Consider the following 20,124-nt stretch of genomic DNA (forward strand, 5'->3'; position numbering starts at 1 on the left):
TTCCCTGCCTACCTAAGTTCTGCCCTATCAAAGGCCAAGGCATTTTCTTTATTCATTAACCAAAGAAAGCAACACACAGACAGAAGGACCTCATACAGTAAAACTTAGATACAGATTACCTTATTTTACAATCTCCATTAACAGGGGTTTTTATTTAGCCAGTGGTTATACTTTCTATATTGTCTTCCTTGGGATGTTCAGGTGCTGTTTACTGAAGCCCTGTGATCTCCCCTTTGATGCTGCCAGTTTCACATAGCAAGGACAAGGCTTAACTCAGAGGTCATATATCTATTTCCTAAAAACTGACTCAGTTGATACCCGTAGGGTAGCTCTCAGTTTGCAGAGAGATGCTTTGGCCTTGTAAATAGAGCTATGGGTTGTAAAACAAGATAACCCATTGTTAATAGTTCATTCTAAAGCTGCTGAGAGAGCTGCTGACAGTCTGTTCTCATTTTCCTAGACTTACAACATTAAAATATTTTTATTTCTACATTTATATTTCTGGAATCTACAATTTTATATTCTTATTCTTGAACTCTTCACTAGAGTTTGACCCCCAAGCAGTGTTGTGAGAATGTTAAATTAATCCCAGGTGAATTTGAAAAAAAAAAAAAAAAAAAGTTCTTTGATGTAATACAAGTGCCTGTCCACAAGGAGGCACAATTGCACTGGATCTCAACTCCAAGTACTTCTAATAAGAAGAGGTAGCTTTTACTTGTTGCCTTGTTGGTCCAGGGAAGGATCTTGTGAGGTGTTAGTCATACAGGTAGCATAGAGGTTATTTTTGAGCATTAGCTACCTCCCTCCCTGATGTGGGAGCATGGCCCATACAAATAAAACAAAGGTCACCAACTATTGGCCATCTCTGGTCCTGCTGTGGGAGCATTGTATGTCTGGCTCTACAGAGAGCACAATCCCCAGGCTATTAATGATCTCTACTCCCAGCCTTCAGGGTGGAGAAACAAGCTGTCCATTTGTCCTAGTGAAGAAACTATCCTACATGTCTATCATTGATGGTTTCCTTCGTGCTCACCTCAGGGGACAAGGACTTTGTGCTGCTAAACAGAGAGAGAGCAAAAAGAGAGAAACAGAGTGAGAGAGAGAGGAACAGAGAGACTGACAGACAGACAGACACAGAGATACAAAAAAAATTCTGCTTTTATCTCTTTCTAACCTGGTTTACAGAATGTTATCGGTAAAGACCTGAGTACAGGAACAACTGCCAACCATTCCCAGAGGCACTTCTCAAATATCCAAATAATTGTGTCCAACATCAATTCAACTCTGCCAGTGGCTCATGATTAGAAACAGAAATAGAAATATTTTAAAATGAAACAGTGCTCTGAAAATTAGAATGGACGAGTGAGGTGAGGGATAAGCCCCAAGATCACTGGACCATGAGGCTCATAACCCTTTATACGGCATGAACAAAGAGCCCTGTCTCTTCTGCCGATTGGTACATCAGGGACATTTTGAGCATCCTCTGACCATTGCTTGAAGCCAAGGGAAGGAAAGGCTGTCAGTGTTTCTACTGAAGAGGCTCCGTTCATGGTCACTGATGCTGCTGTGTCTGGGACCACAATCTCACGCATCTCTCTGTAAGGTCTGACATACCATGTGGAAATCATCACAGTTATTTCCCTTAATGGTCAGAACTAACGCCTGCTGTTCTCGACCCTTCGAGTTGAGGTGAAAGTGATATCGATGGCTGCAGAGGTAGGGTTGAGAAGGTAAGACATGGGAAGGCTTTTGTGACAGACATTGGACCTCCCAAACTGTCTTCCCCTAAAACACATAACAGTCTAGACAGAGAGCCACCAAAGAAAACTCTTAAAAAGTGTGACAACGTGTGATATCAATCATGTGTAATGTCAGCTATCCTATATCAACTCTTTTTTCCCACCTTTAAAACCAGAACTCCACAGGCAGAGACTGGTGGATATCTGAGTTCAAGACCAACCTGATCTACAGAGTGAGTTCCAGAACAGTCAGAGCTACACATTCAGTCTCAAAAAACCAAAATGAACGAAGCAGTGACTAAATAAATAAATATAAGAAAACTTGTGAAAGAGCTGAAGACTACCTCTCCACAATTCATTGCTTCTGAGCTTCTGGTGAATGTGTGGGAGAGGAAGGACTCAGTTGTATTTCAGGGGACGGACACTAAGAATTTGACGAGGCTCCAAATACTATATAGATAACACAAAGTGAAATTTGTGTTTTTCTTGTTTGTTTGTTTTACTTCTTTTATGAGTAAGTTTACAAGGGGGAGTGGACATGAAAGAACTATCAAGATCAGTGTGCACGATGTAAAGCTCCCAGATAATCAATTAAAGATGGTATGTAGGAAAAAAAGATTATCATAAGTATTAAAAATGTTGTGAATTAAGGGGCATTTAAGGAAACCAGGCCCAAGGACTTACCTTACAAAACAGATTGAAGAAGTGTAGGCCCATATTTGTACATGATGTGACAGCCAAGATCTCAGGCCATGGTTAGGATGCATCAGGCACCCTTCCAGACAGGCTGTCACTGCCCTAACAAAAGCTCCATTTCTTTTGTAATTATATAGATCTGCTGAAAAGAGGTGTTAATTCCAACCTAGTGACCAAGCTGTGGACATGACTGCAGTTCTGCTACCCAGGAAACAGAATGTTAATGAACTTCCACTTTAGTTTACCTTGGGGGATAAAAGGTGTTTGGTTAGTACACAGTAGTATTCTTCAGGACTTGAATAAAGCCTGAGACTCTCTTCCCATATTGCTGTGTGAACTGTGTCTCAATTATTCCTGTGCCTCCCTGCAGGTCCAAGAGAAAAATAGTTAATGTCGGGGCATCGGACCCTGACAAAGAAGGGGTGTTGCTTCCACCCTTGGATATCATCCACAGAGTGACAGTTACAGACACTGGGATGTCACAGCCCCATACTAACCTATCACGTGATATCTGTGGTTTGTGTCAAGGGACAATTTGACCAACCTTAGTCCCCTCCCTTGATGCAGTCTGCTCTACTGAAGACCCTTTCCCCTGATCATCCATCTAGACCTGGACCAGACTTGCAGCTCTTGCCCATGACTTGGTTAGGCCTTTTGACTGCTGGCTTGATTCCTCAGCATCATTCTAGGGCTGATGGGAACTACAGCATCAGTACCAGCAGCCCCCTCCTGGCTTCCTACTCATCTATGGCTCTTTCTTGTGGGGGACAATCTCACTCCTCTTTTCAACTACAGTTCATCAAAGAACACTGAGAACAGAACAGGTCACGAAGTATACATAATCCATATTCAGTAAACAATAGTGATGTTATTAGCTAGAGCCTGATGCTCAAACCATAAAGCACAGTGGTTTTACTTATTACTAATTTAAATACTTATTTAGTGTGTGTGCTTGTGTGTGTGCTTGTGCACATGCACACTGCATCACCCATGACTGTCCCTTGCATACTGTGCAGGGCAGGACACAGCTTGTTGAAGTTTCATCCATGCAGTTGTGTCCATGAGAAGAGTCAGGACAATGAAAGAGAGACAACACTATGAGGGGAGAGCAAATTAAACCCGAAGGAGCTGACAGGACAGTTAGACAGCAGCAAGAGGGGAGGAACAGAGGGCAGAGAAGAGCTCCTGAGCATTGGCCATGAGGTCAGCAGACATAGAGCGCAAAGGTGCATCCTGGGCCTGGGAGTCTGGGATCTAGGAATTCAAGGCACTTTAATCAATGCAAGAACCTGAAGCATTTCAGTTCTCTAGTTTTGACCTATAACTCTCATGGACTGAAGTAAAGGAGACAGGGCTTAGTGATAAAAGGATCACTCCAGATAGCTGAAGCATCTAGTATCTGACACACGTATCATCCCCTGATATATCTTGTAAATATGTCTCCCCTCAGGCAAAGGTGGAAATGGTTTCCTGGAAGAGAAGAGTCTGCCAAATATCCAGATCCTAGCTTATCAATCAAACTGCATGTCTTCCTACTGCTTCCCAATCTTTCTTTCTCCCATACCCTTTCTTCTCCCATCTCAGGTACTCTTCTCCATTGATGAGGGCTACCAGGGAGCATCTGTATGAATCCTGAGAGCTGACACTACAGTTTCCCATTGCTTGAATATAATAAACATGTTATTGGCTTAACATGGATAAATCTGTAGAAAGTATTATTAGTACTTTCCCAAGGGTCAGGCAAATGAACTCTATGCCCATCCCAAGCATCTTCTTCCCTACTGAGAAATAGCAGCGCTCAGGTACCTGGTAGCATCAGGCATGTTTACTAACACGTGTTGTGTAGAATGAAATAACCTTCTTCATGTTTCACATCCCACGTGCTGCTTTCATGTGCACAGCTTTCTCTCCGGCTTGCCCACTAGACTCCTGGGAGTTGGTTCTGCTACCCCATGCCCTGCTGAGTACCGTGAATGATGAACCTTTGGAGTACTATCAACAAATTGTACTGAAAGTGCTTGTGATTCCAGTGAATTTTAATTAATTTATTTTAGTGGAGGGAAAAGCATCACACACAACACACTATCAATTGGAGAGAAAAAAATCAGGCAAACTTTTATGTCATCTTCAGTCTGTAAGGTCCCAGCAAGCTTTCCATGCATTACTGTTCCCACACTTAAGTCTCTCATTAGCTGTGAATGGGTGTCCAGGACTGTGAGACCTCTCCCACTCTCAAACTCTCTTTCTTGCTCTTCTCTTTTGTTCTGAGGTTGTGCTATTGTAAGAGATTCTGATGATCAAAATTGAATCCTGATTGGAGAAGACTTCTTTGTCCAGGACACTGGCAGGCAGAGGGTGAAGATTTTCTTTCTCACAGCACAGACATAAGGAGAAAGGTGAGTGACAGGGCTCGAAGTGTCGAGAACAGCAGGAGTCAGTCCTGGCCATTAAGTGAGCAGGTGTAGTGGGGACAGAAGTTCCTTCTAGACAGGGCAATGAGAAAGTGGGAAAGAGGTGGCAGGACCCAATGCATTTAGGTACTTGGATTCCAGCAAGATTGCAGTTCTGGGGAAAGCAGACAGTTAGGAGAGATGGAATCTCAGTGATGAGTACATTATCTTTGCAGACGTGAGCTGCATTCAGAACTCAGGGTTCATCTCCCCAGTGAGCCTCAGAGCCTTCTCGTAGTACATCAGGGCCTCGGGCATGTTCCCTTTCAGCTTGTGGACTAACCCAAGGAGGCTGGTGCTCTCCACAAGTTGAACTTTATTTTTAATCCTTTTGTTAGCCACTTTCTCCAAAACTATGAGTATTTTCCTCCAGGCATAGGACATTTCTTCTATTTTTATACCTTTTAAGTAGTGGGTGATGGCCTTGTCCTCTGAATTTTGATGAAATTGCTGGAAACGGCCATAGCGTAGGTGAATGTCTTGTTTTCTGTGACCTATAAGGTTCTGCATGTTCAGAACCATCTGAAAATTTGCCTCAGCTTCTTTATATTGGTGAATTTCTGCGTACACTTCAGCCATGCAAACGTAAGCTGCATCTAACGTGGGCCTCAGTTCCACAGTCTTCTGAAATTGACAGATGGCCCGTTTTGCCATTTCCTGCTTGCTGCCCTGCCTTCTAGACAGTGTGTTTCTGAGTGTCTTCAGTTGGATCATTTGGTCCCTGTAACAGAGTCCTATTTCGTAATGCAGGTAGCCAGAGTCAGGTGATGTCTGCAAGGCCTTGTGTAGGAGTTGGAGAGCTTTGTCTATGCAGCCTTTATTGCGGTAAAACTTGGCTGCATAACGAAAGACATAGGTTTGACAGGATGTGCTGCTGAGGGCTTCTTCAATGTGTCTTTCTGCTTCTTCTGTTTCTCCTACATCCTGAAGTTTCACGGCAAGATAAACTTTAGTGTATGGATATGTTGGATTTAACATGACAGCCTTCCTCAGGGGTTCCAGAGAAATAGTACTGTCATGGAAATCCTGGCGATAGGCAGCGATGGCATAGCCAGTGTTGTATTCAGGGTTTTCAGGCTCAATTTCCAGAGCTTTTGCAAAGCAGGCCATGGCTCGTCTATAATTCCGTCCTCCACACTTCAGCAAGGCCCAGGCTTCCTCACAGTGCATCTCAGCACACTCCATCCTGTAGCGGAAGGGACTTGCAAATTCCTTGCAAGTATTCTCCACCTTGTCCAGGTAGGTCTGGGCTTCTGCCAAGGTGCCCATGTGGTAATGCACCCAGGCACAGTTGCCCCAGGTCACCACGCTTCTCTTGCCCAACTGCTCTCTCTGGGCCAAGGCTTCTGCTTCTTTCAGGCTCTGCAGGGCTTCCTCATGCTGACCTTTCAGGTGTCTTACGTAGGCCAGGAGGTTGTGCATCCCCATTTTGCTCATGATGCCTTGGAACTCGACCTGCTCTGAGATTCTCATTTCCAAATCAGGCATGTCAATGTCTTCAAACAGCAAGTTCCATGTGAAGTGACATTTCAGTTGAAGCAGATTCTCCTTGACCTGATCAGCACCAGCATTCTCTCTGTGAGAAGGAAGCAGGAAGATTTTTCATCTGCATCCTGGCCAGAATCTGACACCAAACAAAAGGCGTTTTACAACATTCTTGCTTATTTCCTGGAAATCTAATATTTTGCCTGCTACGGACCGGCTCAAGGGAGCCACTCAGACCGTAAGGGAATCAGGGCGAAGGCACAGGAGAAATCAGGATACGGCGAGGAAAAGTGACACACAGACACTCTCAATGTTTTTGAGACATGCTGTTGCGATTTACTTACTTCAGTGCAGAATTATATATTATTACAAAACAAAGGACTTGGCAAAGGCATACATCATCAGATCATAAAATGGAAAAAAACGGCATAAAACAGTTTTACAAAGAGAATCTTTAAAGATGCTTTGGCATGAGTACAAGGACTTTTGCTTCCTTACATTTGTAAAGTTACCCCTTCTTTTTTTCTTGTTATTAGAGAGACCATTGTTCTTGAGTTAGCCCATCTTTATCAGCTTGTACCAGGTGACTGGCTGGGCTCAGCTAAGTGACCTTGTGTGTCGGGGTGAGAAAGAAGAAGGCTACTATCTTTCTGGAAAACTTTCTGAGGCTCATTTTGTACCATTAATCTCAACTCCTTTCCCTTCCCGACTCTCAGGGTCAGATGCTATAATTAGCCTAGGTTTTCTGGCCATAAGGAAGGTAGCATAGGCCTTCTGTTAAGTTGTACATAAATGCCTAATGCTGTTTTCCTGTAGAAGGCTTCTAAGGTTTTTTCTGCTAAGATTAACTCCTTTTATTTTATATCATCAAGGAATTGTCCTAATGATGATTCTGGCAATTCCCAGAACTGGCTACTTTTTTAAGGCTTTAATTAATAGTGGAGCAGAATTCAAAAATGTCCTCAGCAGTCTTGTTTATATCCACAACTGCCTGGAATAGTCTGATCTGTTAGCAATATGTAAGAATCACAAAGAACACACAGACAAGGGAAAAGACACACATATGGCTCCAAGGACAGCCAGGTCGAGTCAATACTAATGGCAACTCAGGTAGCATTACACCACAACTGGTTGCCAAGGGACCGCCTGGAACACACAGCTCCTGGAAGCACAAATCCCACTCCTACCGGCAATATTTGCCCATCCAGTCAGCATTTCTGCTACACTGGCGAGACAGCCGTGGATGTAGCATTTGCCCACTTAGAATTTCTTGATATCTGTTTTTTTACATAGATCTCTCAGGTCCACTTACTAGAACTGCCAGAGTATCTTTGCACATGCACATCCATGTACATGTTCTTACAATCTTAGCTTTTGAATTCATCCATTTATTGAAGACTGGCCACTGTCACAGAGATACAGGCCTACCCGCATTCTTGTCAGACTCTTGCTCTGAGATGTGGAACTCGATAAACCTATTCCCCCTTCCCCACTGTCTTTGAGGACAATGTGTACAAGTGCCTACCACCTGAGCTGACTTAAATAGGATATGGTCATGGTTTCAACACCAAGTACTGGTCATTGCAGGTCCTTTCCTTTTCATCTCAGACACAAACGGCTGGTATCCTGTCAGAAGTAGGGTGACTGAGAACATATAGACCTGCTTTCTGCCTTGTGACGGCCTTGTGACACTAGTGATATGATTTTTTCTGGAACATTTTTCTCTGGGTACCATAGGTGAGGGGGGGTGACTCAACTTAGCTGTCCTCCCCTAGGGTTACAAACAATCCCTGCAATCTAAACATGCATCTACACTTCATGTGCTTTCTTGTCTCCCTATAGAGCAGGACAAGCTCTTTTCTAGAGTGCATCACTCATGCCTCAGTATCACACTGTGCCCATCCGTGTAATGGGAATGACATCAGTGTTTCCCGTTTCTCGTCTTTGGGGAGATTAGTGAGGCTAAACACATGGATATGTTATAAACTCTACAAGAGTTTCCTGTTTTTCTATCAGTGTTGAGAGCAAGAGATAGAATTGTGTGACTAAGGTTTTGTAGGCACCCACAGCAGCAGCTCTGAGTCGGTCCATGGCTAGATGACAATAGGCCCTTGGTCCTGTTGGTAGCTGTCCCCCAGAGGCCAGAGATGCCATAGTGCTCAAATCAGCTGACTTTGGCTTTGATCTGATCAGATGCTAAGAATAGCAGTAGGAGGTATGATACCCTGTTAGGTCTTTCCAATAAAGGAACCCTCTAGCTTGGAACCCTTAAGTGTCGACAAATAGAACATGACAGCCATTTAGAAACCTCTTGAATCAGCCAGGTGGACTCACCAGCAAACCTATCCCCTTTCTGTCTATCCAGATGTTATGATCAAAATTCTGATGACTCTGGATAGCCCCTATTTCTGGGCTCAACGTCTACTGTAGGAACTTCGTCTTCTTTCTTTCAGTTAAGTTCCCATAAGACATCTTCTTTTTGAAAACCCCAGCTATGGTTCATGAACAGCAGTTTTAAATACTACAAGACCAGAATACAGCACCATCGCCTCAAAGGAAGCTTTGTGTGACAGACCAAACTGCTAGAAAATCTATAAATTGGTTCTGTAATTAAAGTGATTTTGCATACAAAGAATTGAAATAACTACAAACCTAAAATAATCAATACATTATGGCACTAGCACGAGTATTCCTATGAGAGAAAAGGGCATATAAACCATTGGGGACGGCATTACAGAAAGACGTGGGGCTGAACACTGATTGCATGGTAAAGCCCTTCTGCCCACCAGCAGCTATAGGAAAACTCCATGGGCCCAGTGGCTTGCACAGCAGAACTTTGGGAGCTCTATCTACTTAAATAATATAGTTTTGCATAACAATTCCAGTTACCCCTCCCTCCTTTTGTTCTTCCCCCTACCGCCCTTCTTTCCACCCTCCATCCATTCCTCAGAAGGTAAGGCCTTCCTTGGGGACTCAACAAAGTATGGCATACCAAGTTGAGGCAGGACCAAGACTATTCCCCCTGTATCAAGGTTGAATAAGGTAGTCCACCACAGGGAATAAGATGCAAAATTCCAATTCGTGTACCTGCGATAGGTCCTGATCCCACTGCCAGGGAGCCCCACAATAGATCAAGATACATGACTGTCACCCCACATTCAGAGAATCTATTTCAACACAATGCAGGTTCCCAACTATCAGTCCATAGTCTGTGAGTTCAACTAGCTCGGGTAAGCTGTCTCTATGGTTTTTCCCACCATGCCCTTCACCCCCCGCCCCCAGTCTTGTTCATATGATCCCTCCTCCCTCTCTTCAACTGAATGCCAGGAGTTTTGCCCAGTGCTTGGATGTGGGTCACTGCATCTGCGTCCATAGTTACTAGATGTAATGCTGTGATGACAAGTCAGGTAGTCAGCACTAAAAAGAATGACATTTTGAAATTTGCAGACAAAAGAATGGAACTAGAAAAAGCATCATGACTGAAGTAACCCAGTCCCAGAAATACAAACACAGTATGTACTCACTCATAGTGGGTATTAGATGTAAAGCTTAGAATAACCAGACTATAATCAACAACCCCAGAAAAGCCAGGTCAAAAGGGTAACCCTAGAGACACACACATCAGGGTCCCAGGAAAAGAAAATGATTAAGAGCTCCTAGGTTAACTGGGGCATGGTCGAGTCAGGCAAGAGACAGAGAGGGAGAGCAATGTACGAGACATCTTCATAGAGGGAGCCTTAATTGAGTTGGAGAGAAACCTGATGCTAGAGAAATTGTCAGGAATCCACAAGGATGATCCCAGCTATGACTCTAGCATAGTGGAGAGGTCATCAGAATTGGTCTTCCCCTTTATCAGATTAGTACCCTAATTGTCACGACATCAAATAGCCTGCCTGCACGGCACCTCACCTGATAGGTGTTTCTTCCTGACATGCAGAGGACCACATTCCTGCTCAATCCTCATGTAGTCTTTCCTGTCTGTGCAATGAACTCTGACAACTCTTTTCTGTTTTCTTCTTGTTGTTGTAGGAAAACCTCCCGGTCCTGTAGCAAAAGAGCCCACCCTTGCATCTTCAGTTAAGTTTAATCACCTTCCTCTACCTTTATCCATAGATAAGTACTATTCTTGAGGTTGATTTAGACAGGGACACAGTTTGGACATTAGTATAGTAAATGATTTTGACTTCTTGATTTAGCATCTCTAAGTTGTTGATGTGAAGAAGGAGTTTCTTTTGGGCCGATTTTAAGTCTCTCATACAACTGAATGCAAAAAAAGAGTAGGAAGAATATACAAGTATAGTTTAGCCACCATTTAAGCTGGAAAAAGCACCCATGAGAAAATGCAGCAAGAAAAGTTTAAATTGTGGCTTTGTCTAGGAGCACAGGGCACGGTACAGAGCCCCAGAATGTATTCCTCAGTTTTCTCCATCTTCCTATAGTTTGTGGTCCGTGGTCTGTCTGTCGTGTGTGTTTGAGCTGTCTGTCCCTTTTATCTGTGTGACTGTGTAAAAAACCGTATGTGCTCAGGCACCATTATTAACTTGGTTTCAAGTCTGGCAAACGTTCAGTCTCTTTGAAGGTTAGAGATACTTTCAGAAAAAAAAGATTTTAACTTTGTCTGAAGGCATTCTGACAGGGTTATGAAAAAGGGAGATAGAAAAAAGGAAAAGAAAACAACACTTTCCCAGCAAATGTAGAGGGTTAGAAGTGACCATCCGGAAGCCAACTACTCTGAGACAGGGGCTTTTGGTTCAGGGAAGCACACATCCCAGTAAGGGACAAGATGGATAGATGTCCCTTCCATTGTGGAAATATTGCAATCTTTTGATTAGTTTTGAATGCCATTTCTATACATAAGACCAGAGATAAAATTCACCTCTAAAATTTTTGAAAATTTCATTTGCTTGAATGACCAAAGAGCAGCTGGACAAAGATGATAACAATGGACAGGAAACATACAGATCAGATAGGAAGAGTCAGTGAAGCCTCAATGATACACAAAGAGCAATGAACAACCAGGAGAGTGGGGACTGGAGAGCTGGTATCCACAGGCTAGGTTGTACAGCACCAGATGTTTTACCCTGGTATACACAACAAGAAACAGTATTAGGATTGGAAAGATACACTCACATATCTATGTTTATATACATGCATACATTAACAATCAATGAAAAAAGGAGGCAATGATTTTGAAGCAGAGCAGGAAGGGTAAATGTAAGGGACTTGAAATAGGAAAGGAAAAGAAAGGGAGAAATGTAATTATATATTAATCTCAAGTATAAACAAAAACCATGTAGAAGAATACATTAAAATAAATTAAGAACAAGCAAAAACAAATTTTAAAGCATTCATAACGATCAGGAAATAACTTTCTTTTAGGGGCTTCTTCTAAGCCTTGTTCTCTCCATGCTCCTGATTTTCCCATGGAATTTAAATTGTGTTTGGGGAGGGGGTGCAAATGCCAAGGCCCATCTATGAAGGCCGGTGGACAGCATTAGGCGCTGGTCTTCACCTGCTTGTTTTCTGAGGAAAGACAGTGGTCTGCAGCTCCTCTCTCAGTAACAGCACTGAGACTGCCGTTCCCACGCTTGCTTGGCAAGCCCTTTACCCCTCAACCATCTCTCCAGTACCAGTCTAATTCTCCAAGGGAAATAACTGTGATGATTTCCACATGGTATGTCAGACCTTACAGAGAGATGCGTGAGATTGTGGTCCCAGACAGAGCAGCATCAGTGACCATGAACAAAGCCTCTTCAATAGAAACACTGACAGCCCTTCCTTCCCTTGGCTTCAAGCAATGGTCAGAGGATGCTCAAAATGTCCCTGATGTATCAATTAGCAGAAGAGACAGGGCCCTTTGTTCATGCCGTATAAAGGGTTATGAGCCTCATGGTCCAGTGATCTTGGGGCTTATCCCTCACCTCACTCGTCCATTCTAATTTTCAGAGCACTGTTTCATTTTAAAATATTTCTATTTCTGTTTCTAATCATGAGCCACTGGCAGAGTTGAATTGATGTTGGACACAATTATTTGGATATTTGAGAAGTGCCTCTGGGAATGGTTGGCAGTTGTTCCTGTACTCAGGTCTTTACCGATAACCTTCTGTAAACCAGGTTAGAAAGAGATAAAAGCAGAATTTTTTTTGTATCTCTGTGTCTGTCTGTCTGTCAGTCTCTCTGTTCCTCTCTCTCTCTCACTCTGTTTCTCTCTTTTTGCTCTCTCTCTGTTTAGCAGCACAAAGTCCTTGTCCCCTGAGGTGAGCACGAAGGAAACCATCAATGATAGACATGTAGGATTGTTTCTTCACTAGGACAAATGGACAGCTTGTTTCTCCACCCTGAAGGCTGGGAGTAGAGATCATTAATAGCCTGGGGATTGTACTCTCTGTAGAGCCAGGACATACAATGCTCCCACAGCAGGACCAGAGATGGCCAATAGTTGGTGACCTTTGTTTTATTTGTATGGGCCATGCTCCCACATCAGGGAGGGAGGTAGCTAATGCTCAAAAATAACCTCTATGCTACCTGTATGACTAACACCTCACAAGATCCTTCCCTGGACCAACAAGGCAACAAGTAAAAGCTACCTCTTCTTATTAGAAGTACTTGGAGTTGAGATCCAGTGCAATTGTGCCTCCTTGTGGACAGGCGCTTGTATTACATCAAAGAACTTTTTTTTTTTTTTTTTCAAATTCGCCTGGGATTAATTTAACATTCTCACAACACTGCTTGGGGGCCAGACTCTAGTGAAGAGTTCAAGAATAAGATATAAAATTGTAGATTCCAGAAATATAAATGTAGAAATAAAAATATTTTAATGTTGTAAGTCTAGGAAAATGGGAACAGACTGTCAGCAGCTCTCTCAGCAGCCTGAGGATGAACTATTAACAAGGGGTTATTTTGTTTTACAACCCATAGCTCTATTTACAAGGTCAAAGCATCTCTCTGCAAACTGAGAGCTACCCTATGGGTATCAACGGAGTCAGCTTTTAGGAAATAGATATATGACCTCTGAGTTAAGCCTTGTCCTTGCTATGTGAAACTGGCAGCATCAAAGGGGAGATCACAGGGCTTCAGTAAACAGCACCTCAACATCCCAAGGAAGACAATATAGAAAGTATAAACACTGGCTAAATAAAAACCCCTGTTAATGGAGATTGTAAAATAAGGTAATCTGTATCTAAGTTTTATTGTACGAGGTCCTTCTGTCTATGTGTTGCTTTCTTTGGTTAATGAATAAAGAAAGTGCCTTGGCCTTTGATAGGGCAGAACTTAGGTAGGCAGGGAAAAGAGAACTCAATGCTAGGAGGAAGAAAGCAGAGTTAGGGAGCAGCCATTGAGCCGCCAGAGTCAGACATGCTGACTCATTCCTGGTAAGCCACTGCCACGAGGCAATATACAGATTAATAGAAATGGGTTAAATCAAGATGTGAGAGTTAGCCAATAAGAAGCTAGAGCAAATGGGCCAAGCAATGTTTTAATTAATACAATTTCTGTGTGGTTATTCCAGGGCTAAGCTAACTGGGACAAAGAAACAGCCTCTCCCTAAAACAATTGGCACTTCAACGTGGTCATCAAATCTACATAAAACCTGAGAGGGCTTGAAAAAGGAATTCTAGAAGAAAAAAATATAAATATACATAAAGTTTAACACACCTTTTTGCAGTTTGCTGGTGGTGTTTCATAGCTGCTTTGAGGGAGATTTTCCTGACTCAGCAGTCACAGCAGGAAAAAAACCGGCCTTTTACCTCAGCCTAAAAGAATCCACCTCTGGCTGTGGTCTCAGCTAGCTGATACGCTTTTCAAGCCCCATGGAGATTTTTCATTTTATTTTTTACTGGATTCCTGTTTTTGGAATAAAGGTTCTTTCTGGTTTATTAGACTTTGGTTTTTTATCCCCACCTTTGCATGACCCCAATGGACCCAACATCTAGAAGTGTGAACAACACTAGCTGACGAAGGTGTATTCAACCACATTCTTTCTTGCCTTGTGTAGACCATTATTCTGCTGGCCCTGACCTTTGCAGAGAGCTCAGCATTTCTTCTTTTCTGATTCTTTTTGTCTCTGTATCTTAAAGAACTAAATACATGTTTATTTCTTATTTTCCTGGGTACGTAGAAACGATGGGCATTTTTCTACAGGAAGATTAATTATGGTCCAGGGACATCAGATTCAACCCTGCCGTTCTTTGATATCCTTGCCTATGGCAACCCATAGTTGAAATTAGAGGTGGTGCCCATACATTATGGGAAATAAAGACATTGACATGGTAGCTCAGAACACTCTGAAATCTGGACGCCTGCCATCCATGGAGATCTGCCTTGACTGGGAGGCTCACCAGGATCCTTTTGAGGAGCTGTGTCCTAAGGGGGAGATACGTGCACTTTTGCATAAGCACTTGCAGCAGGAAAGCTGAGCAGCACAGAGGCATTCGCCATTTGTGTGGGCAACTGGGACAGAGAGCAACCTGGATCCCATTGCACGTGCACTTGGAGATCTCAGCATCCAGCCTCCCCTGTGCACTTGGAGGTCTCCAGCCTTTCGCACACTGCAAGCACTCATTTACAAACTACAGTCCTAGCCACCTGCTAGAGTCATGGGAACTCTGGACCCAGGCACAGCTTAGTCACTGGCCCTATGACCATGATTGTCACCTGACAGCCCTTAGTGTCTCCAGCCCTCTTGTTTATTTTATTCCACAATTTTATACCTCTGTGTTTTCTGTATTTTGTCTCATCATACAACCGAAGCTCACAGCCTCTTCTATACTCACGTTCTATAGATGCTTCTATGTGCAAGAACAGAAAATAGTTGCCTATGGAAGAGATGATCACTGTAGCCCTAGATTTAAGAGAAAACAACTCTACTGACTGACATTTTCAACCCAAAAGGCAATATCAAACATAAAAGCAAGAGACATTTACATAAAAAACTACTTGGAGCCAGTTAGTGGTATGCACACCTTTAATCCCAACACTCAGAAGCAAGGCAGGCAGAGCTCTGTGATTTCACGATGAGACTGGTCTACAAGAGCTAGATCCAGGATAGGCTCCAAAACTACAGAGAAACCCTGACTTGAAAAACAAAACCAAATATATCCAAAAAATAAAAAAATAAAAAAGATTCCACGGTGCCTAGTACTTCTTTATATTTTATATAAGTATATGATTGTGAATATACATACATATATGCATAAATTGCTGGGGGAATTTAGTTTCTTGTGGGGAAAGATTTAAATATTTCACATCAAATATGATAGAATTTGCACATTTTGTCTCTTACTAAGGGACAGAAAAAATGTGTCCTGTCTTGTGTTAACCCAGCCAGGGATGGGCTAAAAGCAGGTGAGCCAGTAACCTTGAACAGCATCTCAATAGATCCTCTCAGTGTCTCTAGGGTCCATCCCAAGGGCAATGAATATGTGGGGATAGAAGATGGGAAGGAAGACACTCTAAGCAGCTCCTCTCTTTTAGGATTCTAAGTTCATAGAGTCGTTACTTTGTATTGTAGGAGGCTGTGTGTTTGTCCCAACTGCCCAGAACCAAAAAGACCACACAGTCACTGTATTAATTAAATCACTGCTTGGCTCCTTACCTCTAACTTCTTACTGGCCAACTCTTACATCTTAATTTAACCCATTTCTAGTAATCTGCGTATCATCATGTGGCTGTGGCTTACTGACAAGATTCTGACCAAAGTCTGTCTCTGGTGGAGTTACATGAGTTCTCTCTGACTCTGCATTCTTTCTCCTAGCATTAAGTTTGGTTTTCCCCACCTAGCTCTGATCTACCCTATCACAGGCCCCAAACAGATTTAACCAATGGTATTCACAGCATATGGAAGGGAATCCCACATCATTATTCTACTCCTGAAGTTCTCATTGGTAATTGTTTCTCTTTATGGGATGAGCATGCTAATGTATCACCCAGGGATTTGAACTACATGTCTGAGACAGCCTTAAAAACTCTAGCAAGTATTCTTTCACTCATCCAGCCCCAGGCCCACATTATAACCATTGAACAAATTCTCTGGGCCGTCAGTACAATTAGCATCCTTGTTCCCTTTTCAGTAGTAAAAAGAGAGCCCATAAGACATAACAAAAGAATGTAAGCAGACTTAGTGAGACCTGGCCACACACAAATGTCTGTGTCCTGGGTTCACTCAAACTGCAGAGCAGAGGAATCCTTACCCCATGGTGGCTGTGAAGGTGGCTGAAGTTCTCTGGGTTTTCACCAGGAAAGGACTCTTCAGGATCCTTCCTTGATGCTCTGCTCTCTTCTGGACTTTCACACCAAATGGACTTCTCATATATAAGCTGGAAACAGTGCTATAAAATGAGGTGTGGTGTGGCACACACCAGTAGGAAAATGAAACTGGAAACTGAAACAAAGCCTTCAGGTTTCTTGTCAGCGAAACTGTGGACAACCAGGTATTGGCCTTCTTGCTCTCTCCTCTGAACTGATGGGGAGAAGGCTCTGGAATAGACAGACATGTCAATTCCACTGTCTGTCCAGAGAGAGAGATCCCTGCACCAGGAGATGCTGTTCCAAAGGGGTTGATGGAGGCGATGGGAACATAAAGGACCAGACTGGCATCTTCATCAAAAGAACTGAAGTTCTACACTGTCTCCTTGGAAGTGAGACTATAGTCATGTTGATTTGACGGGTTGGTAAAAGGGAAGTTTAGGGATAGCAGAGTCCATCTGCAAGTTGGTTCCTCTACAGTCCGGAAGTGGTCCAAACCACTTGATTTGCTGCGTGGCTTTCCTTATCAACTTCTGCAGATGCCATCCATGCATGTCCACCTCCCTCTGCACAACTTCTCAGTGTACCTGAGGCTTTAGTAGTTAGATCCTAGGTCTGGGACGAATAACAAAACTCTTTAATATAAGCAGAAGGGTTAGTAGAAAAGGAACCTAGCCTCTTTTCTATCTGAGAGAAATCTGGAAGAGAAAAGGGAACATGAGCTTTTATAATGCCATTGATTCTTGCCACCTCCCGGACAGGGCAGAAGAGGGCAGAGCTATGTTGGTATCCGTTATGGGAGGAGACTGGGGAGGATTGGGAGGTGCTAGCCCTGTGTGCAGAGGGGGTTTATTGGTGGGCAGTTGGGGTAGGAGAGTGAGGGTGAGAAGGAGAAGAGGGTGGGTAAGGTGGAAGTTGACCTTGAACTTCCAGATTGGCAAGGAAAGGGGTAGACAGGAAAGGAGAGAAATGTAAAAAATGTTGCTTCATAGGAGGGTCCAGCTGGAATTATTGGGATCCCGATTCCCAGATGATTGGACATTTGGAGGCGTTGTGGCCTTAGCTACCAAGACCAGTGCCGCGAGACACTCTCTACTAAGGGAAAGGAAAGACACACAGCTGAAAAACCATGGACATGTGTAAGCTCTGCCCTTTTGTCCTTAAGGCAACAAAAATCTTCTATGTTCCAGAGGACAATAAGATCAAGGCTTCCTTCTGGTATTCCATTGTCAACATAGTATTGAGGCCAAATCTTAGTGCATAGAGAAATTAGCCATTCGGGACAGACTGTATCGGACAGCCCCAATTTATAAAGATTTTGTAAGAGGCATCCCAGAAGTGACAGAGGATCTGGCTTTGAACTGCAAGTGCCCATTTTAAAGTCTGTGCCCAACTGTGTAGCCTAAGTATTACAGTGCGTCCACTAAAATAGCTCTTCGGTCTAACTAGGTCGGGGAAATTGAATGCTAGGTGTCCCTAAAGCAAACAACGTCCATCTCAGCTAGACCTGGTCTTGCCGGTCTAGCTGCTGAGGTCAGAACTCTTGGTGTGGGCCAGCAGCTTCCACAAAGAGTCCGATAATCGATGAAAGTAAGTAAAAATGGGTCCCCCCCAAAGCCCTATAGCATCGACAAAAAAAAAAAGGGACTCACCAAGAAAGAACAACTTTGTAGCCTGGGAGCCAATTTCAGAGTGGCATGGAGAGCTCAGATTGTGGACTAGGGGGCTTTTGATATGTGGCCTATGGCCACGCAGAAAGGCTACCCTACCCGGTGGGACCTCCAAGATGTTAGGAATTTTGCTAACACGAGTTCTCTGCTGACCAAAAAAAAAACAACAAAACAAAAACAAAAAACAAAAACAAACAAAAAAATCCAATCAAGCCAAATTACAAGTCAAATTTACAAATATCCAAATTTAATGGGACTCCTGTTCTCTTGGGTGGCCGCGAGGGGGAGCTGGGATACCAGGAACATATTTACCGGCTGCGGGGTGGGGGTGGGGGGTTGGGGGGAGGAGTGGAGGAAAGAGAACACGAGGGAACTTTCTGGGGAAGCAGTTTAAATCGACTGGGGCAGTGGTCAAAATTTTGGCAGGCTGTCATGACCCTGATCCAGGGAATGGTCAGGGCTTGACAGACAAAGAGACAGGGGCCTCCAAAAATGGAGACCAAAGAATGGGGCTTACAGTCACAAACACTTTAGCCTCTGGATAGAGCCAGAAAATACACCAACTGTGCTCAGCACTCATCCAGCCCAGACTGACAAATGGTTTACACTTGGGAGAGGAAAGGAGGCTTCCCTACAAGATCATTGTGGAGAAGTCTGTGCCAAACCCCAGTCAGGGCCTATGTCCATGTCCCAGGCCCTGCTGCAGCAGCGATCTGTGTTGCTAAGGGCTGAGTTATAACCAAAGGCCATGTGGATGTCTGGGGTCTGTGCTGTCACCTTGGTAAACTAAAAGGTGTTTGGTTAGACAGAGTGGTTATCTTCAGGATTTGAATAAAGCCTGAGACTCCCTTCCCATATTGCTGTGTGAACTGTGTCTCAATTATTCCTGTGCCTCCCTGCAGGTCCAAGAAAAAAATAGTTAATGTCGGGGCATCGGACCCTGACAAAGAAGGGGTGTTGCTTCCATCCTTGGATATTATCCATAGAGTGACAGTTAGCAGACACTGGATGTCACAGCCCCATACTAACCTATCATCTGATACCTGTGGTTTGTGTCAAGGGACAAATTGACCAACCTTAGTCCCCTCCCTTGATGCAGTCTGCTCTACTGAAGACCCTTTCCCCTGATCACCCATCTAGACCTGGACCTGACTTGCAGCTCTTGCCCATGACTTGGTTAGGCCTTTTGACTGCTGGCCTGATTCCTCAGCATCTTTCTTGGTCTGACGCTGACTACAGCATCAGTACCAGCAGCCCCCTCCTGGCTTCCTACTCATCTATGGCTCTTTCTTGTGGGGGATCATCTCACTCCTCTTTTCAACTACAGTTCATCAAAGAACACTGAGAACAGAACCGGTCACGAAGTACACATAATCCATATTCAGTAAACAATAGTGACGTTATTAGCTACAGCCTGATGCTCAAACCATAAAGCACAGTGGTTTTACTTATTACTAATTTAAATACTTATTTAGTGTGTGTGCTTGTGTGTGTGCTTGTGCACATGCACACTGCATCACCCATGACTGTCCCTTGCATACTGTGCAGGGCAGGTCACAGCTTGTTGAAGTCTCATCCATGCAACTGTGTCCATGAGAAGAGTCAGGACAATGAAAGAGAGACAACACTATGAGGGGAGAGCAAATTAAACCCGAAGGAGCTGACAGGACAGTTAGACAGCAGCAAGAGGGGAGGAACAGAGGGCAGAGAAGAGCTCCTGAGCATTGGCAGTGAGGTCAGCAGACATAGAGCGCAAAGGTGCATCCTGGGCCTGGGAGTCTGGGATCTAGGAACTCAAGGCACTTTAATCAATGCAAGAACCTGAAGCATTTCAGTTCT

At 43.6% G+C, this 20,124-nt stretch overlaps 1 protein-coding gene and 1 pseudogene across 3 annotated transcripts in view; one reads left to right on the plus strand and one right to left on the minus strand.

Moving 5' to 3' along the window:
- LOC148121329 (antiviral innate immune response effector IFIT1-like) overlaps nucleotides 1–20,124 on the plus strand; it is an 89,381-nt pseudogene that overhangs the window by 4,058 nt on the left and 65,199 nt on the right. The gene's annotated exons all lie outside the window — the stretch shown is intronic.
- Nucleotides 4,454–17,346, minus strand: LOC148121330 (antiviral innate immune response effector IFIT1-like). 2 transcript variants are annotated; one of them, XM_087907971.1, is made up of 2 exons: nucleotides 16,561–17,346; nucleotides 4,454–6,461 (listed from the first exon to the last, which is right to left on the minus strand). In XM_087907971.1, the coding sequence occupies exons 1-2, from the start codon at nucleotides 16,677–16,679 to the stop codon at nucleotides 5,075–5,077; spliced, it is 1,506 nt and encodes a 501-aa protein (XP_087764097.1). In that variant the 5' UTR covers nucleotides 16,680–17,346; the 3' UTR covers nucleotides 4,454–5,074. The 2 variants fall into 2 exon arrangements, with proteins under 2 accessions (XP_087764097.1, XP_087764098.1); XM_087907972.1 differs by lacking the exon at nucleotides 16,561–17,346 and adding an exon at nucleotides 10,280–10,390.

Source organism: Myodes glareolus, chromosome 7, assembly GCF_982192425.1.
Source record: "Myodes glareolus chromosome 7, mMyoGla1.1, whole genome shotgun sequence".
Lineage (NCBI taxonomy): Eukaryota > Metazoa > Chordata > Mammalia > Rodentia > Cricetidae > Myodes > Myodes glareolus.